This window comes from Tetrao urogallus (genome assembly GCF_951394365.1).
Source record: "Tetrao urogallus genome assembly, chromosome: 22".
Classification (NCBI taxonomy): domain Eukaryota; kingdom Metazoa; phylum Chordata; class Aves; order Galliformes; family Phasianidae; genus Tetrao; species Tetrao urogallus.
The window spans coordinates 1,414,256-1,435,277 of record NC_136835.1 but is presented as its reverse complement, the minus strand read 5'-3'; the positions used below and the strand labels follow the sequence as shown (position 1 = coordinate 1,435,277).

At 52.0% G+C, this 21,022-nt stretch overlaps 2 protein-coding genes across 2 annotated transcripts in view; one reads left to right on the top strand and one right to left on the bottom strand.

The window, feature by feature from the left end:
• Positions 1-3,600: 3,600 nt before the first annotated feature.
• On the bottom strand, positions 3,601-9,998 carry BACE1 (beta-secretase 1; the record flags this gene model as incomplete). Its single annotated transcript, XM_079545814.1, has 9 exons — positions 3,601-3,842; positions 3,955-4,126; positions 4,211-4,360; positions 4,521-4,622; positions 4,968-5,102; positions 5,250-5,387; positions 5,678-5,894; positions 6,412-6,500; positions 9,750-9,998. The coding sequence occupies 9 exons, from the start codon at positions 9,996-9,998 to the stop codon at positions 3,601-3,603; spliced, it is 1,494 nt and encodes a 497-aa protein (XP_079401940.1).
• Positions 9,999-10,432: 434 nt separating this feature from the next.
• CEP164 (centrosomal protein 164) overlaps positions 10,433-21,022 on the top strand; it is a gene marked incomplete at both ends in the record, with an annotated part of 37,416 nt that continues 26,826 nt past the window's right edge. Inside the window, 9 exon segments of the mRNA XM_079545861.1 lie at positions 10,433-10,549; positions 10,633-10,689; positions 11,622-11,715; positions 12,075-12,186; positions 12,566-12,776; positions 13,745-15,082; positions 17,331-17,492; positions 18,583-18,660; positions 20,798-20,908. Of these exon segments, the coding sequence (XP_079401987.1) occupies positions 10,433-10,549; positions 10,633-10,689; positions 11,622-11,715; positions 12,075-12,186; positions 12,566-12,776; positions 13,745-15,082; positions 17,331-17,492; positions 18,583-18,660; positions 20,798-20,908 (2,280 nt within the window).

Genomic DNA, 21,022 nt, shown 5'->3' with positions numbered 1-21,022 from the left:
ATACGACCATGTATACACATGTACATTTTTATTATATAGGTAATGTGTGTATAGAAAGTCTGTATACATACAAATTCATAAATAAAGTGTGTATATTATGCAGTGATTTGGTGCTGCTCCTTTTTCGCCTCGCTGTGTGAAAGCACAACCTGCCTGCAGGGACTCGCGTCCCCTCCCTGGGATGTCACACATGCCTGCGCCACATCCGCCTGCTGCTCCTTGTGCGTGCTCTGAGCAGTTCCCCTCCTAGCAATGAACAGATTGCAGATGAGAAGCTTTTGGTTCTTTTTATTTTCTTTAATGTAATAATTTACTGTGTTAACATTCATTGTTCTTACACAGACAATAGGTTACAGAGTACCGGAGTCTATAGCGACAGCCTGCCCTAGCCATCCCCAGCCCTCCTCCCTCTGGGCAGAGTTCTGCACACGCTTTCTCCTGGTGTTTCCTGCTGTAGTTTTGGGTCCTGGTGAGGGAGCACTGGGGAGCAAACAAATTTGGCTGCACTGCAGCTCAGGATAGCCAACCAGTTGCGGTTCTTCGGATCCCCTCTCCTGTACTTTCTCCTAAAGCCCGGGCTGATGCACCAACCCTTTCTCCGTGGATTTCAATGAGATTACAAGGTGCTCAGCACCACTTAAAATCTTGTACTTATTCTGTAGGTTTTTTCTTTTTTTTTCTTTTTTTTTTTTTTCTTTTTTTGCAGCCTGTGGCACAAATTCAGCACTGCTAGAAGCACCTTTGCTTTGGGGTTGGTCAGTGCAAGTGCTGCCAGGGTACGGCGTGCCTGAATTTGGCCACAGTCTGAGTCTTTCTACATGCACACACACACGCTTGTCAGCATGTTTTAAGGCAGTGGTCCACAACAGAGTCTCTGGGATCCTGGGGAGGGTCCTGGGCAGGCACGAGGGTGTGGAGGTCTGTGTGCACTCTGCAATTGCATAACCTTGCACTGGAGTTGAATTGCTGGATGAGTTTTGGAGCACAGCGCGGGAGCTGGATGCTGTTTCCCAATACAGCAGGTAAGTGGGATGGTGCAGGGGTGCGTGTGATGGGCTGGCGGGGCATTGCCTGGTGCTGTGATTGCTTGCCTCTCTTCTGATCTCCTACCCTGTGTTTCCTCCTGCCTCTCTCCCTCCCTCACATCTTTCCCAAAGCAATCTTTAACTGCAGGATTTTGTTGATGAGCTTTATGTTAGTGGTTGCTGGAGGCTTGTAGTGCTCCAGCCAGTATCCACCTGAACCGGTGCCTTTGCTCTGCCCAGGCCCTAGCACTGCAGGTAGCTCTGATTTTCACCTGTGGAGGAACGCTGCCTTTTTCATTAGTGAAGCTCAGTGTTCAGAACAAAGCACTTTCACGTCCAAGTCTGAGGCAGAGAATTAAGGAAACAGAGCATTATCAATTGTCAGCAAGCTCAAGAGCACGTGCTCTGGGGATGGGAGGCGACCACAGTGACACCCTCCTCCTGGGGCAGGGTGAGCTGTGATGCAGGGGAGTACAAAAGGGAAAGGTTGCTCTTACACACCATGGCATCTTCCCTTTGCTGTATGAACAAAGCGAGGGCAAAACCGCCTCCTCTGACCCGTGTCCTTTCGGTCTGTGGACCACGGCTGTGAGATCCAGCTGTGCCCTCTGCCTGCATCCCTCCATCACTGTCACTGGGTCACTGACACGCAGTGCCTCCTCTGACACCAACTCCAGGTCACCCCACGATCCATAAAGTGCTTCCATCCAGGCATGCCGCTGCTGAGCAAGCCCTGGGCTGGGGTGCTGGCCAAGGCCCTAGGACTGAGCAGAGGGCTAAAAATATTTAAAAAAACAACACAACGAAACAGGATAAAACCCCCTACTATTGGGTTTGGAACAGTGGCTTTTGGAGCTAGAATTAAAAATAGATCTATATGTATATATTGTACAGGTGAGGAGCAGACCATTATTTGTACACCTGTGTGCAGGGACCTGCTATATACACACTGATTCTGCGCAGCTGTACTAACAGTGAGTTGCATTGTAAAAAAAACCCAACAAAACAATAAATACAACCATGTGTTTAGAAAAACAAGAAATGCTGCAGTTCCCACAGACACCTCCTTTCCCCAGTGCTGCCAGGGCGTCTCTTGCCTTGGGGGCAGGAGCCCAGGTCCAAGCGTGTCTGCAGCCGGGTGCGCTGGCTGCTGAGGCGAGGCAGCAGCTGCAGGTGGGGCCGCCGAGCCGGCGCTGGCTCCCCTATGGCTTTCAAACAGGCGACAGGCCGGGGAACGGGCAAGCTCTCTCCTGGCACGCGGTTTCTGCTCGTTCCAAGCTCCTTCCTTTGTTCCCGTTCAGTCCGAGGGGCCGTGAAGCGCAGGGAAGAGAACCCCGTGTCCTGGAGCAGAGGCTGTTGTCCCCAGGGCTGGAGGGCGGCAGCCAGCAGCTTCTACGCAGCAAACACTGTGGATCTGGGACGCAGGTGAGGCAGTTCCCTGTCCCCCAAGGGGACGTGGTGGTCAAAAAATGGAGTCAGGAGAGGATGGCTGCCTGTCCTGGGAGGCAGCGAGGCAGGGTGGGCGCAGAGAGGTCTGGGGCTGGCAGCAGTGGAAGGGCAGGTCGGGAGGACAGGGGAAATGCCACAGCACATGTTAGAGTGTGCACTGTACAGGGAAGCAGGAGGGTGGGAGCAGCTGTCTCCCAACTTCTGCCTTCTCTCACTCCAGGGCAGCTTTGGGCTGGCACTGTGTGGTGTTTTCTACAAGCCCAGGCCTGGGGGCAGTGGCTCTGGAGATGCACTCTCTGGAGTCCAGCTCACAGGTGTCACGGGGAGGGGAGCTGTGTGGGGCAGGCACAGCTACAGCGCACATGCACACGCGCACAGATCACTACACGGAGAGCCTATGCCAGCAGCTTCCCTACAGTGCAGGCTGAGAAGGGCAGATGCAGCGCTGGGGGAGGGAGGGGGACAGAAATGGGGTGATGGCTCAACAGTTTGGAAAGCCTTGGCAGGACAGCTAGGGAAAGCTCAGCTCATTTTTGTGCCAGAGCAGACACTTGCACCCAGTCCTTCCAGAGGCTACAGGTGAAACAGGGTTGCTGTGCTGTCACCCAATAGCAGCCAAGCTACATCTGAGGATCCTAGACAAAAGCAGCTGAGGCCTGAGGCTCCCCAAGCTGCCCTTGCACATGCTGCTGCCTGACAGGCTGCAAGTACACACTGAAGTTTTGCTGTAGGTCAGCAAGGGGTGGCTGGTGTCAGAACCAGGGCAACGCCTTTGGAGCACAGAGGGGGATCCTAACCTGCTGCTGGGACCTGATCTCCACCTGCTCCCCAGTGCTGGTGTTGCCTCTCCTTCCTGCTATGCAAATGCTGCTCTGGGTGATGGTGACCCAGGGACTCAAGCCTGGGATTCAGTGTCAGTGCTGGCATTCTGCTCCTGGTACTGGGTTGCTCCTGGCCCATTAACTCAAAGGCCACTGGGTCCCTGCAGCCAGGAGGGCCTGGGCTGACTGTGTGAGCACCCTACGCTGATGTCCAGTCTCCATGCTCTAGCCTCCAACGAAAGGACCTACCTCTCCTCGCCCTGCTGCCTCACCTGCTGTCCCGGGGCTGCCCCCACGCTCCGGTGTCACTTCAGCAAAGATATGTCATCAGCAAAGTCATCGTGGTCCCGTCGCAGGCAGCGGAAGCAGCGCCACTGGAACACCATGAGGCAGAGAGGCAGCATGAACAGGGCGCAGATGGCTGCCATGACATAAGCAATGGTCATCAAGGTGGACTCATCCGTCTGTGGGATGTTGTAGCCGCAGTCCTCCATGTTGGAGTGCAGGTAGGGCCCCTCCACTGCGGCTGTCCGAAACTCGTCGTGCACTGTGGGCAGGTAAAAGGCGAGCGTCTGGTCACTGAGATACCACTGCACATCCACACCTCTTCCCCGTAGCCCCCTGCCTTCTCTCCCTCTTGCCTTGCTTCTCTTCCTTACCGTGGCAGGCACTGACAGCAAAGCCAATGCGCTTGCGGGCACGGTCAAAAACCACGTAGAAACCTTCCATGATGACAGCACCCATGACAGTGCCTGTGGAGGACTGAGAGATGGCGAACTTGTAGCAGTCATCCTGAGAGGTGGCCACATCCTCCACTGGGCGCAGGTATTGCTGCAGGGAGAGAAGAGCTGTCAGCTCTGCCCCAGACTGCCTCCTGCTCGGTGCTGGGCAGGGTCTGGCCCGGCCAACGCTCACCTGGGGAAGGATGGTGATCCGGAAGGATTGGTTGGTGGCCTCCCCCATCAGGTAGAGGGACAGAACGGGGAAGATGTGCCAGGGGGTGGTGCCGACCTGCCAGCAAACCAGCTGCTCCCCCAGCCAGAAGCCATCTGGGAACTTCTCCGTCTGCCAGAGGGAAAGGAGAGGTGAGGGGTCTGTGTGGGCAGGGAGCAGAGATGCTCAGGCTGGTGACAGGCAGTCACCCTGCCCACAGCCCTCCACTGGCACTGGGGATGTGCCCACAGAAGGGGGGGATGGATGGATGAGTTTCAAGGGCCACACTGACCGAAGAAGCTGTTTTGATGGATTTTACTGCAGCCTCAAACACCTTCTTCGGCAGCCTGAGGTTGGTGGTGCCGCTGTCCACGATACTCTTGTCATAGTTGTACTGCAGACAGCGAGAGGAAGAATGACCCAGGGGGTATCCCAGCCCTGCTCCCCTCCATGCCAGCACCTGACTGCTCTGGCTCCCCCTGCACAGCTACTGAGGCTGAGCCCATCCCCTTCTTCCTATCGTGATGGACTCAAAGCTCACGCTCATCTCAGCTTCACCCTTGGCCAAGCTGCCTGGTGCCCTCAGCCTCCATCACCAACCAGGCACTGAATCCCCAGGCACCAGGGCCTGCAGCATTCGCTGCACTCAGTGATTTTATCCTTTAGTAACCAAAGGACAGATGCTTTCAGCAACAAAGCAAACCCCTTGCAGGGCAGCTCCCCCTGGGGCCCCTGTCACCTCTTTGCAGTCCATGTTCAGGTCCTGCCCATTGACCTCCAGCTTGACAATGATGACCTCGTAGTACCACTCCTTCCGGATGGGTGTGTACCAGATGTCACCCACGTACAGCGAGCGGTCGATGCCACCAATGATCTGCAATGGGAACAGAAAGGTGTCTGATACCGTATCTCCAGCCATGGCACATTTTGTATGGCCATCTCTGCCCATGGGAACACCCAAACCACGTGGAGAATCCCCAGCTTCCAGCTGCCACACCAGCTCCTTCTCCAGAGCACTCACCATGCTGCCTCCCACTGATGCCAAGGTCTCCGTCTCATTGGATGAGAAGCCTGCCCCACAAAGCTGGAGGGAGAAGATGTTGGGCACCTGGGTCTGCTTCACCAGGGAATCAAAAAAGGGCTCCAAGCTGTCATCAGGCTGGAGAAAAGCAGAGGCAGGACAAGGACATGTCAGTGGAGGACACCCAGGTGTCCCCTCTGTGCCACGAGAATCTTGGCTCTGTACACTGTTGAGGTAGGGCTCAAGGTCAGCAGTGCAAATGCACACCCTATTTGGGCCCACTGGGACTGTGTGGAGCTATGGAGAGAGGAAATGTAACCCCTACCCCTTGAGAAAGGTGTGTTGTGCTGGGACACGATGCCTATGATTGCTGAGAAGCTGGATGCAGTACAGGCAGATGTGGGCCCCCGGCTACAATCAGGACTCACCCGGGCAATCTCTGCATAGGCCAGCCCCAGGATCCCTTCCCAGTTGGAGCCGTTGATGAAGAATTTGTCTGACTCCGTGATGGCAGCAATGTTGGCTCTGACAGTGACGTTGGGGCCGTGGGGGATAGTGACAAGGTCAGTGCCCAGCTCCCCTTCCCACTTGCCCTGGGTGTAGGGCACATACACACCCTTCCGCAGGTCACGGTAGGTGCTGGACCTGGAATGGCGTCAAAGAGAGTAAAACCACTGCAGAGAAGACAGTGACAAACAGAGCACATGCATAATAACCAAGCATTACAAGTGCACAGCCCTGCCCAGCCTGTGGGTCAGCATGGCTGTGTGAGGACACTACATTTCTCTGCCCGTGCAGCTGTTGGAGAGTCCACAGAGGGTCAGGGAAGCACAAGGACAGTGCCTTGCAGCCTGGGGTGAGGCAGTAATAGGGCACACGGGATAACTGTAGCTGTTGTATGCTATGCAAAACAGCCAGCAGCACAGATATGGGGCTGAGCACAGATATACAGCTGAGGGCTCCCCTGCTTCTATAGGCACAAGAAGGGGCCATCCAGATCTACCTGAGGCTGAGCAGCATTACCTGTGCCAGCCCAGGACTTAGGGCCATGTGTGGCCAGACCCAGTGCAAGACAGACCACACCATCACTGGAGGTGAGCCACAGGCACAAGGACCAGTGGCTGTGCTGTTTTCCCCCAGCGCCTGTCCCCACAGAACTCACAGCTGCCGCTGGTAGTATCTCCGAAGAAAGGGGTGAGGTGCAGCTCCCACAGCAAAATTACTGCTCCCAGTGTCCACCAGGATATTGAGCTGGAGAAGGAAGAGACAAGGAAGGTTTGTGACTGCAGTAAAACCAGGCTGTACTGTGCACCCAAGTCTGCGTGGCATTGCAGGCAAGCAATGCTTTCTTTTTCCCTGTGTTTTCTACATGGTGGCTGCAGTGCTGTGTGCTCCTGTGACCCACAGCTCTGGGTCCTCATCTCAGCAGCAAGCCTGGTTCTGCCCTGCTGGCTAGGGCTGTGTGCCAGCCACGCTTGTGGGACTGTGGGAGCAGCAATGGGGCAGCCAGGGGTAGGGCAGGGAGGCTGTAGCCCAGCAGCTGCAGGGGCCTGCTGATGCTGTGCACAAGGATGGCTCAGGGCAGTTGTGCAAGAGAGGATGGGACGGTGGAGCAGGAGTCAGCAACATCAGGCTGTTGCACAAAAAGCAAACATCATCTGGCACTGTGCAAACACAGCATGAGCTCTCCTGCCCTGCTCAGCACGGTATGACCTCAGCCCCCTGCAACCGGTGTGGGAGAGAGCAGCAGCAAGGCAAGGTCTCCAGGTCCCCCTTGCCAGGAAATCTAATTTGCTGGTGGGAAGGACTGATGGTACACAAGCCGCTGTGGATTGCTGCGTCCGCTAATCAGCCATCCGTGTGCTGAGCTCCGCTCCCGATTCATTTCTGCCTTGCCCTGGATTAGCAGCTTGCAGGCAGAGCTTGGCAAGCACCCACCAGCCGGGCTAGGAGTGGGCCAGCCCTGTCCCGCCACTGGCCAAGCTCTGCTTGTGGCCCCTCTGCCCTGCTGGAGCCGGGCCTGGCAGGACAACGCTGGTTGCAGAGGGCTGTGCAGCCATAGGGCTGCTCACCCATACAAGTGATCCACGAGGGCTGTGGGCCTTAAGCTGTGGATTCGGGAGGAAGGAAGCTAATGCGCTTGTGCTAATCGCACTGGTGCTTGGCTACCACCTGCAGAATTTCTTCAGTGAACTACAGGCAACGGCTCCCCTGCACACAGCACAAACTCGGCAACCACTGCCCTGGCCCACCTCGGTGCCCAGCTCTCCTGCGCTGACCCTGGGGGCTGTCCTGCATCCTCCACACCGTGACACAGGCAGGCTTTTTGCCAAGGAGACTTTCAGCTCCAGGTAGGAAGTGGAGCAGCACGCTCACCCCGCTGCACGCCTTGCTCAGAGGGGCACTCAGAGCCTTCCCCGGGCAACCACAGCCCTGCCATTCCCAAGGTGGCTGCTGGAGCGTTCATTAGCCATCTGCTGCACACAGCCTTGTTGCTGATCTCCAGGGTACCTGGTGAGGACTGCTTTCTCTGGGGAGATACCTGCTGAGCTGACTCTGCAGGGAGAGGACACAGGCAGCGGGGAGGAGGCTCGCTCTGGAGGCCACGTTGTCAAGAACAACCATGTTAGGAAGATGAGGAAACCTGCAGCTGCCCAGGACCTGCACCAAGCCCTTGGACGTTCAGACAGTCCCAGAACTGCCTACTGGGCTCTTCCTTGTGTGGCATGTGCAGCGTTTTGCACCGGTGACAGTGGGAGGCAGGGGTGGGGTTTCTGTCCTGCAGGCTACGCTCTGCTGCCTCGAGTTTGATGCCACGTGCATTGGCCCCACTTCCTCCAGGCGCAGCCCAGCCCTTGTCTCAGGGCAAGACACGACACGTGCAGCAGTGAGGCTGGGACATGTATGGCAGGGATGCTCTCTGAAGCCTGTCTGCAGCTCCCTGGATGTGACAGCCCCTCTGGGCGCTTGGCAGAAGCACTGCCTCCACACTGCACACGAGAGCGGGGCTGGCAGCACGCTTGTGGGGTCGCGGGGGGACAAGCACACAGCGGTGGCACCGAGCCTCTGCCATCTGTCCCAGAGCGCTGGCTCGGGCTGCTCTGCTCCCACCTCCTCCTGCTGTCCGGGTGAATCAGCGCTGGTGGCACAGGCGCGCTGAGAGCCGGGGGGGTGTGAGAGCGATTAATTGTTGGTAGTGACTGCGCAGTGCAGCCCAGCTCACAGCCAAAATTCAAGCACAGCACAACAAAGAAGGTGAAAGCCAAGGAGAGCGAGGGGCTGGCAGTGAGACCACGTTGGGCTGCATGTGTACCTCTGAAGAGGATGCACGCATCCTCCCAGATAAACACCCGCCACGCTCCCCAATTTCCTGTGTATGCATCAACTTAGCCTTTCATGTGAATCTTTTAATTCCATTAAAATGCCTGGAGGGATTTTGCTCCGGCACACAAACATGCACATACGCATGCATATGCACACACTGCATCCACACTTGGAAGCACTCCAAGGCTGGAAGATGCTTCCCAAAAGGGTGACAGCTTCAGAAATCCACGAGTGCCTGGAAACAGGTGGTTCTCACTGAAATTATTTGGCAGCTGTGACACATGGCATGTTCCAAGCAAAAGCTCCAGCAGGGCTGGATGATGAAATCACATTTAGAGCTAGATTTTAGAAATAATCTCCATTTTTTTTTCCTTTCCCCATAAACATACCCTGCCTGAACAGAAAAATACATCCTAAACACACACAAATTGACACAAAGCCACCTCAAGACACACAATCTGTAGAGCCATAGAATGGCTCAGGTTGGAGGGGAGCTCAAAGCCCACCCAGTGCCACCCCCGGCCGTGGGCAGGGCTGACCCCCAACAGCTCAGGCTGCCCAGGGCCCCATCCCACCTGGCCTGGAGTGCCTGCAGGGATGGGGCACCCACAGCTCTCTGGGCAGCAGTGCCAGTGCCTCACCACCCTGACACAAGGATTGCTTCCTCACAGCTCACCCACATCTCCCTCTTTTAGCTTAAAGCCATTCTCCCTTGTCCTGTCACTATCAGACCACTCCCACAAGCAACATTTTGTCGATTGTGAGCAAAGGCGGTTGTAGAAACCCCCTTGCTGTGCTTCTCTTCTCCCCTTTGGCTTCTCCATCCAGTGCACCACCCGTGCAATACCCACCAGGCACCCGAGGAAGGAGGCAGATCACGCTGGAGGTGCACATAGCAAAGCCCAGCTGCTATTTCAGAACCACCGTGGGCACAGCAGAGTTTTGGCAGAGCCAACCTACACCGTGGGCGGCAGCAGCACAGGATCCCGGCCCTGTGCTCGAACGAATCCAGACCTCCACGCATTTCAGGAGGCCCTCAAGGTCCCGCTGGGCTGACCGTCCCGCTGCTGCTATGCATGGCACGCGCTCACACACCGTGCCGACCCCCGCGGACCCCCAGAGCCACCAGGACGGGTCGTGGCGGTGCGGCCCCGCAGCCCCGCGCCTCTCCCTCACCTTCTGCGGGGGGCTGCCCACCGTCATCTCCACATAGTAGCCCTGCCCGGACTTGCCCCGCAAGTTATCGATCATCTCCACGAAGGCGCTCCTCCTGTCCGCCTCCTCCGGCGCTCTCCTCGCCCTGGCGCCCGGCGGCGGGGCCGATCCTCCCCGCAGCGGCAGGCGGATGCTCGGCGGGGCCGGACCGACGCTCAAGGCCGCGGCCCCGACGCACAGCAGCAGGCAGGGCCAGGCGGAGGCAGCCATGGCCGCGGCCCCGTGCCCGGATCGCCCCTAGCGGGCCCGCAGCGCCCCGCGCCTCGGCCGGGCGGCCGCGCCGGGGCGGGCAGGCGGCGCGGGGCCGAGCGGGGCGGCGGGCATGGCGGCTCGGCGCTCCCCGCCCCTGCGCCCGGCCGCGCTGCCGTCGCCCCGCCCGCCGGCGGAAGCGCTGAGATCCTGGCCCGGCCCGGCCCGGCCCCGCAGCGCCCCGCAGCGCCCCGCTCTCGGGCCGGGCCCAGGTGAGCCCCGGGGTCGCGTCGCCATGGCAACGCGCGGCGGCGCCCCCCATTTTTTCCCCGAACTACAGCCCCCGGCATGCATTGCGCGCGCCACCGCCCCCCAGCCAATCGAGAGCCGGGCGGTGACAGCGCTGACCAGTAGCGCTCGGCGGGGGGCGGGCCGGTGAGGGCGTCGTGACCCGGATGTGGTTGCTGCGTGGACCCGGGCAACCCGTGGGCGTCCATGGAAGCGGCGGCGCGGCGGGGCCCGGCCCGATGAGCGCCCGTCGGGACCGAGCGAAGGGTGAGAATGACAGCCGGGTGCGGGGCGGGCCTCGGCCTGCTGAGCCCTCCTACAGCTCGAATGCTTCCGTCTGCTCGTAAAAGATTCCTTTTCGGGCTAGCTTTGCGTGACTCTGCCTCCGGGCCGCTACGGCTGCACGAACGCGTTGATTATCCGCGTGTGTGGGCGGGGGGGCGGAGAGGAGGAATAAGAGCGGGTTGGCTGATCCTGACGGCTGTGTCTGGAGCTGCCCGGATGAATTGCTGCTTTTGGGCCTCACTCTGCGATAAGGCTGTGAGCGTGGGTTGAACGGAGGGCACTGGAGGCTCAGCTGTTGGCTGGGGCCGTTCGTGTGCCCGAGTGAGTGCTGCGATCTGCTGAGCTCGTGGTGATGGGCTCTGAAGGAGCACGGCCTCAAATCTGTGTCTGTGGAGTTTAAGTTACATACTGAAGTAATTCTCTAGAGGTTAGAGATGGGACGTGGTAAATTAAGATCTGCTTTTAGCTTCCAAAATGCCCCCTGGGAACATGGGAGAGGCCAATTGGGTTGCTGAGAGAAGCTGGCTCGTCCCTAGGCAGAGCAGATTCAGCCCAGGGATTTCTCAAAAAGCAGTTCTGCGGTCTGGGAAAACTCTTTCTTCTTACCATCTCTTATTTCAGCCTTCCCTTATCTGTCTAAAAAGTGCCCAAAGCCAGGGCTCGTTTTCTCTGTAGGTGCTGGAAAGCCTGGGGGACTCAAACCTCTCTGTCAGCATCAGCCTCAGGTCTTTGATCAGTGTTGCAGTGGGGGAGTGCTGTGAGCAGGGCAGAGCTGTGCCTGCCTTGTCTGCCTTGTCTGTGGGGTGCCGTGAGCTGATGGTGTTGTGACCAACTGTGTATCTTCTTCCCCCTTGGCACTGAGGTGAGGGCTTTCAGTTTCTGGCTGCCTTACTGCTTTGTTCTCAGTCTGCATCCATGCTTGGTGACCCCCAGTGCACCTTGTTCTCCTCCACAGTTCCAGTGCTGAGTTTCCTGTGAGGCTCTGCCATGCACTGTGTGATGGGAAGTTTTGTTTCTGTCTGGCTGCAGTTGCTCCGTGTGATTTTTGTGTCGTTTTCTTCCTGCTGCCAGGTGCAGGGAGCTATGGAAGGAGGTGTTGTACGCATTGGTGACCAGATCATACTGGAAGAAGATTATGATGAGACATATGTTCCCAGTGAGCAAGGTAATAGATGCTCATCCTCCTGGGAGCTGCAATAAGCAATTCAAGCTTGCTTATTTCAAGGAGCGTTAAGTAAATGGGAACTGGGGAGAGCATGATTCAGGAGAGTGGATAAAAGGAGATGTCGTGTAGAGTTGAAAAAACAGCTTTTTGATTGCAAGGGTATTTGCCATCTTGCAGTCTCAAGCTCTCTGCTTCACCAGCCAGGGAAGACATGTTGATACGTTTGCTGACACACAGACCTGTTTGGGTGGTTTTGAGTGGTGGGATTTCCATTGTGTCCATTGCTTTAGCTGTGGAAGCTGGCTTTGTGTACTGCTTGGTGTAGACCATGTCTACAGATTCCTGTTTTGTTTCCCTAGAAATCCTGGATTTTGCGAGAGACATCGGCATTGACCCAAAGGAGGAGCCTGAGCTGATGTGGCTGGCCAGGGAAGGAATTGTGGCCCCATTACCGCCCCAGTGGAAGCCCTGGTGAGAGAACCCTCTCAGAAGCTGGTTTACAAGATTGCTGGTCTCTGCTGGCCTTCTCTGCTTGTGTTTATGATTGTCAGAGCAGGGTATCAGCTGGCAAGGGGAAAAAATATACACAGGTACTTCTGGGTTCTTTTTGGGGCAGTTGAGGAAGAGGGAAAAAGGTTTCACAAGTTGAATGAAGATGTGACCATTCTCAAGAAGGGATTTTTCACCACACTGAAGCCTCTGGGTTCTTGGAGGCCTTGTATTGCTGTTCACTGAATGTGAGGTGATCGTATGGTGCATATTTTTAGAGCCTTTGAAAGCCCTTGAATGAGACCATGTCTGTGCAGAGCTAAAGTTGCTGTTGTGTTCTCACACTGTTTTTGCCACACAGCCAGGATGTCACTGGTGATATCTACTATTTCAACTTCAACAACGGCCAGTCCACGTGGGACCACCCCTGTGATGACTATTACAGAGCGCTGGTCGCTCAGGAACGGAGGAAGTTGCTGGCACGTGGCAGCTTGAAAAAGAAAGAAAAGAAGAAGAAAGACAAAAAAGATAAGAAAGACAAGAAGGATAAGCAGTCACCGAAGCAGCACGCTGTAAGTAGGCTCTGCTGCACGCAGTGATTCTGGGGAGAAGCAAGAAGGCTGGCTGAGGATGAGTGGCTGTGGATTAGGGGGTAATGTTGAACTGTTGCTGCTTTGGGATGGGAAGAGCAATCACTTGACTGGGGATCCCGTCAGGCTATGAGTCTGATGAAAATCCAAGGGAAATGGGATCACACACCCAGAGGTGCACATTAAAGGTGCACACCTTTAGTGGCTCTTTCGCAGCCCTGTGATGCTATTGGTGAAAAGCACCTGGGCCAAGGTGGCTGCTTCTGTGGATACTGGCCATTCTGAAGGAAAAGTAAAAAAAAGTAACCACGTTAAGCTCTGGACTTGAGTTTGTTGCTTTATGACATACTTTCATTAGGGCAGAGAACATTTATTTATTTTGCATTTGGTGGAGAGAGGGAGGGAAACTGGACAACACTTCGTGTGCTGAGGGATTTTCTGGATTTTCTTTTGGAGAAGACAATAGAGGGTATCTGTGCTTGTTGCTGTAATATCCACACACGGGATGCAGGTAGGCTGGTCACTGTGCTTTTTGTAGCTGGAAGCATAGCCAAATGCCCTTTAGAATTCTAAGTGATGGAATTCATTCCTGCCTTCCTTCCATTAGCCTGTAAAGAGCTAAATATCAGTGGGGAAAGAGAGTTTTGTGTTGCCACTAAAAGCACAGGCATCTTTAACCTCAAGCCTTTAATATGATTATCTTTCTTTTATACACATACAGATCACTTCAAGTGCTCTAAAAATTTGCACACATTTATATACGTGACACATTTATTAGATATAAATCTGTACTTTAAGTAAGATAAGTTTGTATGTATATATACATATATATAGTTATGTGATATGTTTCAGTTATGTGCTAATATTTATCTAGTTAGGAAATGCAGTGAGGGATTCTTCTTTCAGCATCCTTTTGTCATGTACCCTGTGCTGTTCTGTCCCCTGGGCAGGAGAATCCTGAGCCAGAACCAGGTAGCCAGATTAGAAATGAAGGCAGAGGGAGTCCGTCACACATAAATGATTCATGGAGACAATTTGCAGGCATGGGGCCAAACAAACTGCATCCCACACTTGTATCAGCATTCAACAGGCCACGCCAAACCTTAACTGATGTGAAAACTGTAGGAAGTGGCCCACCTTTCAGCAGCTTTGATGTATACATCCAGCAGGGCCAAGATGTACCTTTGGAAGTACGAGAAAATGTTCTTTTCAACTCCTTTGGGGCTATGAAGAGAAATCCAATTTTATTGCAAGCTAGAGAAGGAAGAAGGAGCCATGACATGACTCTCTTTGATTCCAGTCCCATGGGTGACTGGAGTTTGCAGGAGTTGGTTGATGCTTCATGTGTTCACGAGCAGCTAAGGTTTCACAGCAGAGTATCTCAGAGTAGAAGTAAGAGAGAAGTTCAGGATGAGGCTTTGGCTCAAGCTGTCATTCTTTGCACGAATGATGAGAGCATCAGCAGACCCGGGAGACAGGATTCAAAGCAAATGGAGCCAATGGAACTAGGAGCAGATATAAAAGCAGACGATGTCAGTGGTGTACCAGAGAACCCATCCAGAGTTCCTCAAGAGATCATGGGTGTGCAACCCTGCTTGCAAGGAATAGATGCAAAGGGGGGAATTAATGTGTACCATCGTACATCAAAACGTGTTTCTCCATCTGTCAAAGATGGCTGTGGAGAAGATGGAGAAAGAGGTGATTCGATATCAGAATGTGACAGCAGTGACTGGGACAGTTCTCGTAGTGTTGATACACCCCAGATGCTGGGAGTGAGCCATCAGTTCTCCTCTCCACACCGTGAGTCTGGAAGCCCAAAGGACCTGCACTTTTTCATAGAGGAGCCTATCCTGCCTTGTGCCTTCCTGACATCACCCATGTCTCAGATACGCAGTCCTGCCCAAAAATCAGAGAGGGAACGTAGCTCCAAGAGTATGAAATTGTTCCACGTGCTGCAGGAACATGAAGAAAGTGCCAGCTTAGAACCTGAATGTGTTAGGTTTGTGGTGGATTCCTGTGAGCAACTCACTGTCCAGGATTCTGATGGTGCTGCTGAAGGACAGAAAGAAATGAAGAAAGGAAACGGAAGGACAGATCAGGATCCCAGAGTGTGGGAGGATGGAGGCACAAAAGACTCGTGTGCTCCTCCTGAGTGTCTCTATCAGATGGCTGACTGCCAAGGAAGCAACAGTCCCTGTCAGCACACAGAAGTGAGGGTGACCCAGACCAGAAAAACTGCTGAGAATTACAGCAAAATAGAGGTTGGTGAAGGAACAGGTGAAAATAAGGTAGGACTTTGTCCTTTGTGATGGCACTTCTGTCACGCATCTTGAGAATTGAGATTGAAACCACACATTGTAGCTAACCTTCAGGAGTAAAGGGAGAAGGCATCCTGTTAGAAGTTATATAAGGAAGTGTGACAAAATTTCCTCTCACATTAGTCTTACGTTAAGGAGGTGTCTTCTAAAAGAAATAAAGGGGTTATTGGCAGGGAATGCCAAAGGATTGCAGCATTCCATACAAAATAGTCCTTAATTTTGGCTCTAAGATCCTTTGTAATAAGCACAGGAGAAGTCAGTCTTTTCCCTCTAAAACCCACAGTCTGAATTGAGGGTGAAATAAGCTTTTTTGAGGCTAAGAAGGCCCAGGGTGAATGTGTTGGTTAAGACATTATAGAAACTGTAAGGCAAAGCCACGTACAAGTCTAGTATGTAGACAAATGGACTCTCTTCCCTTTTAATGAGAAAAATAGGAAAACATTTGAATGAATATTTCCTTAAATATTAGCATTGCTTCCATTGGTTCCAGATCGTTGTTTTTCAGGCAGTATGACTTAACACACTCTGGTCCTTGGATCAGTGTGGCAGTGGTCTTAGGACACCAAGAAGGTTTACAGGTGTGATGGGGCCCTCTGTCAATGTAATTTTCTTCTTCCTCTTTGAATACCAAACACCCCAAAAAAGCTGCTAGAAAAGCATTGCTCTGTGAACCTGGCACTCAGCTTGCAGCAGTGGGAGAAAGTGGAGAAGTGGGAAGTAGAAAGGGTAGGTGCTGCTCTCTGTCACTGTCTATCAGTGCTATGGAATATGTCCTGCAGCTTTCAACTCATAGAGCCCCCCTTTCCCTGGGAGGAATATTTCAGGTTGTCCTTGTCCTTAAGTAATTGCCTCAATTTAATAAGAACTGAGCAAATCTCTTGTTCTGAAAATGAAGCAAAACTTGCCCCGGAACTAAAAACTCACTGTGTGCAGTGGCAATGAGTTGCTTTGCTGTAGTACTGCAGGTACCCAGCTGTGCCTCCACCAAATTGCTAGCTCAGATTTCTAATTAACAGCGTGTGGTAGTGCTCAGCTGATAATAACTATACCTATAAATATCAGATGAACTGCAGATTATCCAAGAAGTTTTAATTAGCCCACTGGAAGTGAGTTTATCTTTGCTGAAGGACAACTAGTGTCTAGTGCTCCACATGCATAGTTAATGGCCATCTGCAGAAAATAATTAGGTAAGCCCAGAATACATTATTTGTACTGTTAGCATTGATGTGGCACTGAGTTGGTGGAAGAAGGATCAGTATGCATTCATCTCCTTCTCCCTGTCCCTCAGTGTGCAAGTGAATTAACTCTGTTTTCAGTCTGTAATTTTGTATAAACACTGAGTACCAGGACTGTGATTTATGAATAAGCATGTGCTCTGCTGAAGCAACAGCACTTGGCTGTACTGGCATGCTGTAGAGAAAACCCTAGAGTACACTTGCTTCTAATTTAACTGGTGCAGTGTATCAAAGGTGAGACTTCTTGGGCAGTGAATTCCACAAAGTAAAACTGAACAGTCGCGTTTCTCAGTGGAAATAACTTGAGATGTCAAGCTTGCATTGTTCAGAGGTGAGGATGTTGGGTGGTTCCCAGGGCTCTTGATGTGCTTTGAAGGGTAAAGATATATTCAGGAGCTTCTTACTGATGTGCTGCAGCAGAACTTCTTTCCACTTTCAGTACTGCTGAAAAAGTACAGTGGTGTAAGGAAAGGAAGCAGCCTGGATTTGCATCTAGAGATGCTAATTGCAGCTTGTGGAAAGTAAGAGACTTTCTTGGCTGCTGGATTCTCCTTCACTTGTTTCACACTGTGCTGAGGAGCAGAGCAGAGCGAGGAGAGAAGCTGCCCAATGTGCACAGGGTGGTGTGCTGGTAAGAGCCTCCCTCAGAGGGTGCTGTGCTCAGTGCATGTGGGTGCGTGAGTTAGCCTGACTGTTGGTAAGCTCTTGTTCCCATCTTGGAGTAATGGTCATTTGTTTTCTGGATCACCTTGCTGCTCTAAACTCGATCACTGTATCCAGATGGGTCTTCAGGAGTTGAAACGGATGAGTAAATCAATCTGCTGTTTCCTACACACGTCATTTGCTGGTAATTGTTTGGTGTTAGCTCACAAGAACAATTTCTTGATGGTAGGTTCAGTGCTAGCCAACAGTGTTTGCATTGAGGAGTGCCTTCTGAAGCAAATGTGAGCTGTGAACTCATGTTCTTCTCTCCTGTCCTCTAGCCTTCAGACACCCTGCCAGCACCTGTGCAGGTGCCCCTGGGGAACCTTGCTCCTCTGCGTGGCCCTGTGGCTTCTCCAGCTGGCGTCCTGCGTGCCTCACTGCACTCAGACGACATGGGGAGCTCTGTGGATGCTGGTGTTGCAGACAGAGAAGAAGCTCAGGTAAGATTGTTTTCTGTGGGAGCATGCCCAGAAAAGCAGTCTATGCAAGAGGTCACAGGTTTGGTGTTACTTACAAAGACAGTGTTTGTGACCTGTCCTCTGTTTTAAGGACTGAAACACTTCTACTGTTCCACTATGTTTCTTGTCTTTTGCTGTTTCCACGGGGTTCAGTGATAAATTTTATTTCTTTAGCAGCTTGAAAGACAGAATATTTTCAACTGTTGATTTGAAACTGTTGATTTGAAGTGAACTTTGATTTCTACCCAAATGAAGCATGATATACTCTACAGGTAGTGTAAGCTAATAAATAACATTCCTTTAATAAAAGTGATACAAGCAAAACATCTGGCACAGTCTTGACTGAATCTGTGCTCTGAGGCAGAGATAGATTTTTGCAGGTGTGCTTCTTTGGGATGGGAGCCTCTTTTTTTGTGAAACTTCACAAGAAATGTCATCTCCTAGCTGGATATGGCTCTATAAGGGTAGCAGCAGCATCCTGAGCAAGTTCTCAGAATTCAAAAACTTCCTTTCTATTGCCTGTTTCGGTGGGTTCGTACCTCCGCTGATACTTTGCCTCTCCTCTGATTTCCCTTCCTTTTTAACTTCACAATCTGTAAGCCCACTAGTGAGACCAAGGGATTGATTTGTGAAGAGTTCTTTAAACACAATGGCTGTAGATGAAGGGAGAAGTGAAGAGGAAGTGAGAATGAGGTAGCTGGCGTGTATTGGCTCCTCATATATGTCAGTAACCACAGTGCTTGAAGCCTCAAGGAGTGGAAAACGGTGATGCTACTCCAGTAATGGCTGATAGACTGTGGTGATTCAGTTTGACTTCAGGCTTCAATTTGCACTGCACTTCCTGTGTGTATCTCTCAGTTGCCAGAAAGTGTCTACTCCTGTTTTGTACTCTCTGTAAATCCACATCTGCCTCCTGTATTTCCAGAATGTAGGCTTATTGCTGTGGTACGTTTCTCTGGCTCTGCTCCCTTATTTCCATGAATTACGGACCCTCAAGTTCCTTCTGCACAGCCTATGGCATTGCAGAGATCAGAACTCAATTTTGGCCGTTTCCTTTTTTGAATACATCTAGAGTCTCCATAGGACAACCGGACTCTTCAAAAACCTGCACATGGATGTCAGTGCCCTGGGATGCAGCTTTGAATCTGAGGTAAGAAAAGCACGATCAAACAGGTAACGTAGAACTACCCAAATAGAAGAGGAGCTATGGCACTGCACTGCCTGCGTGTGGGCTGCAGGAGGGAGAGCCCAGGAGCTGTACCCTAAGAGCTGTTTGTAATTCATGAGAAATAACAACCTACAGCAGGGCTGGGAGGGCAGCATATATGAGAAGCCAGATACCCACATCACTGCCCCTCTACAGAGAGTATCAGAAGGTAGATTTGTCCTTGAAGGAGAGTGCTTTCCAATCTGATAGATAGCATTTGATCTGACAGCACCTGAGCGTGAGGTGGAGCTTGAATTCCTGATGAGTGAATAAAGAGAAACTTAAAGCAACATAGGTGCGATGGGCAAGGCAGAAGTCATTTCTTTCAAGAAATGACAGAAAGAAGAGAGTCTCAGATCTGAGTGGTGCCATTGCTGATGCTGTGGGAGGAAGGGTTGATGAGGAAGAGGCATGGTTTGTTTCCTCCTTGTTTTTTTTTCTGTCAGTGCAGAAGGAAGGCTTATTCTCAGCAGAAATTGCAGCGTTGTCGTTTGGAGAGTGGAGGGGGAATTTGGTCTGGAGACACCATCCTCACATTGTTGTTCATTTCCATAAGAATCTCTTAGGAACTTCATGGTGGACTGGATACGGCAGCTTTTTCCGTGTGTGGCAACATAAAACTCATTTTGTATCTTGCACTGCTGATAAATTACATTGCTCAGACTCTCAGCATCAGCAATGAGTTCAGTACACGCGTTGCCTTGTGCAGACATTTTGCTTTCCCTGCGGGTGTGCATTCTTTGCCAGCACTTTCTTAGCAGTGATCAGGCTTAAGATGACAAAGGGACAATGTGAAGTGCGTTGCAAGCAGCTCTAGTGATTCAGTCTGTCTGTGCTGACGTTAATCCTTTCTTAGCACTTTGAAAATTCTGTTCCAGCAATTGAAAGGCAAATTAATTTCTGTTAAAATGTTTTTACTATTTCCCTCATCCTTTTCACAGTGTACAGAAAATTAAGCTGTAAACTCATTTGGAGAACTCATTCATAGAGCAGGACAGGAACTGCAAATGTTTGTAATAAGGTGGATGCAAAAAAAAACACCCAAAATAACAGAACAAAAAGGCTTTGACCCTCTCATCTCCAAACAAGAAGCCTGTCAGAGCTCAGTTCGTCACTGAAATGTTAATGTGTCCAGGAGCAAAGGGTTGTCTTGGCATTTCAGTGACATGGCAAGGCTTCAGGAATCTATTATAAAATGGCAATTGCTGCCCAACAGCCAGGCTGTGTCTCAATAGCTAGTAACTCAGATTGGTGATATCTCAGCCCTGATAAAATATTAGTGCCCCATGGAAAATATAATTCACCCGTAACTCCATGAGAGGGCAGTAGAAAAACGTTCCTATGAGTGAGCTCTTATCCTGCATCCCATCTCTCCAGCTTTGTTCCAAAATGGAGAGAAGGAAAGGATTCATAAATCAAGCTCTGTGGGAGGTGAATCTAGGAAGTGATGGGGTGAAAACAGCTGGTTTCATGAAATCTGTGGATCAGGGCTGAATATTCATGTTTAAAGAAAAGAAATGTGAGAGTGTGGTGATGTGCTGAGGTTCAAGGATCCTCCTGAAAGGGACGAGAAGAGGAAAAGACCTGGAGGCACCTCTGGGTGCCTGGATTGAGGGTCCCATGACAGCAGGAGTAATCCACAGGCTGCCGTGCTTGCAGTTTGGGAAGCTTTATTGCCTTGCCTTCTGTACAGGTCAATCTCTGGGTAAACAATTGGAGTCAAGGGGGACCTTTATCTGATGGGGGATTAACATGCAAAGCTCTCTTAGCAGATGGAGATGTGTGAAAGGGAGCTCTCTCTGTAAATAAACATTATGCAATACAGTGTACATGTTATTGCAGAGATGTATACACAGGCAGCAGTGTTGCTAATTCCAAGGATATTAAGACATCCATAAAATATCAGTGCCTCGATGGCTGGATGACAGATGTGTCACAGCCTTGCTCCTTCACGTCCTGAGGAAGCACAGTGCAGAGCTGCTGTGCTCATTCTTACTCAGGCCCTCACAGGCAGAGGACCCCAGCAGCTCAGAAGGGTGCTGTGTGAGTATTGGCTAGCAGATGTTACCCCATTCACTAGGATAACAGCAAAGCAGAGGAGGAGAACTATGGCGGTCACCTGGCTGATATCACTGAAACTCATCTCCAGGACCAGAGGAGTCCCATGGAGGAAGCTGGCAGTCTGAGAGAGGTGATGAGTGGCTCTGACATTGCAGCCCTGCTTGCATGATGTCGCAGAGCTTTGCTTGCTGCTTCCAGTGTTGTGGTGTGGATCTGATTGTTGCTTAGCTTGTTTCTTTTGCTG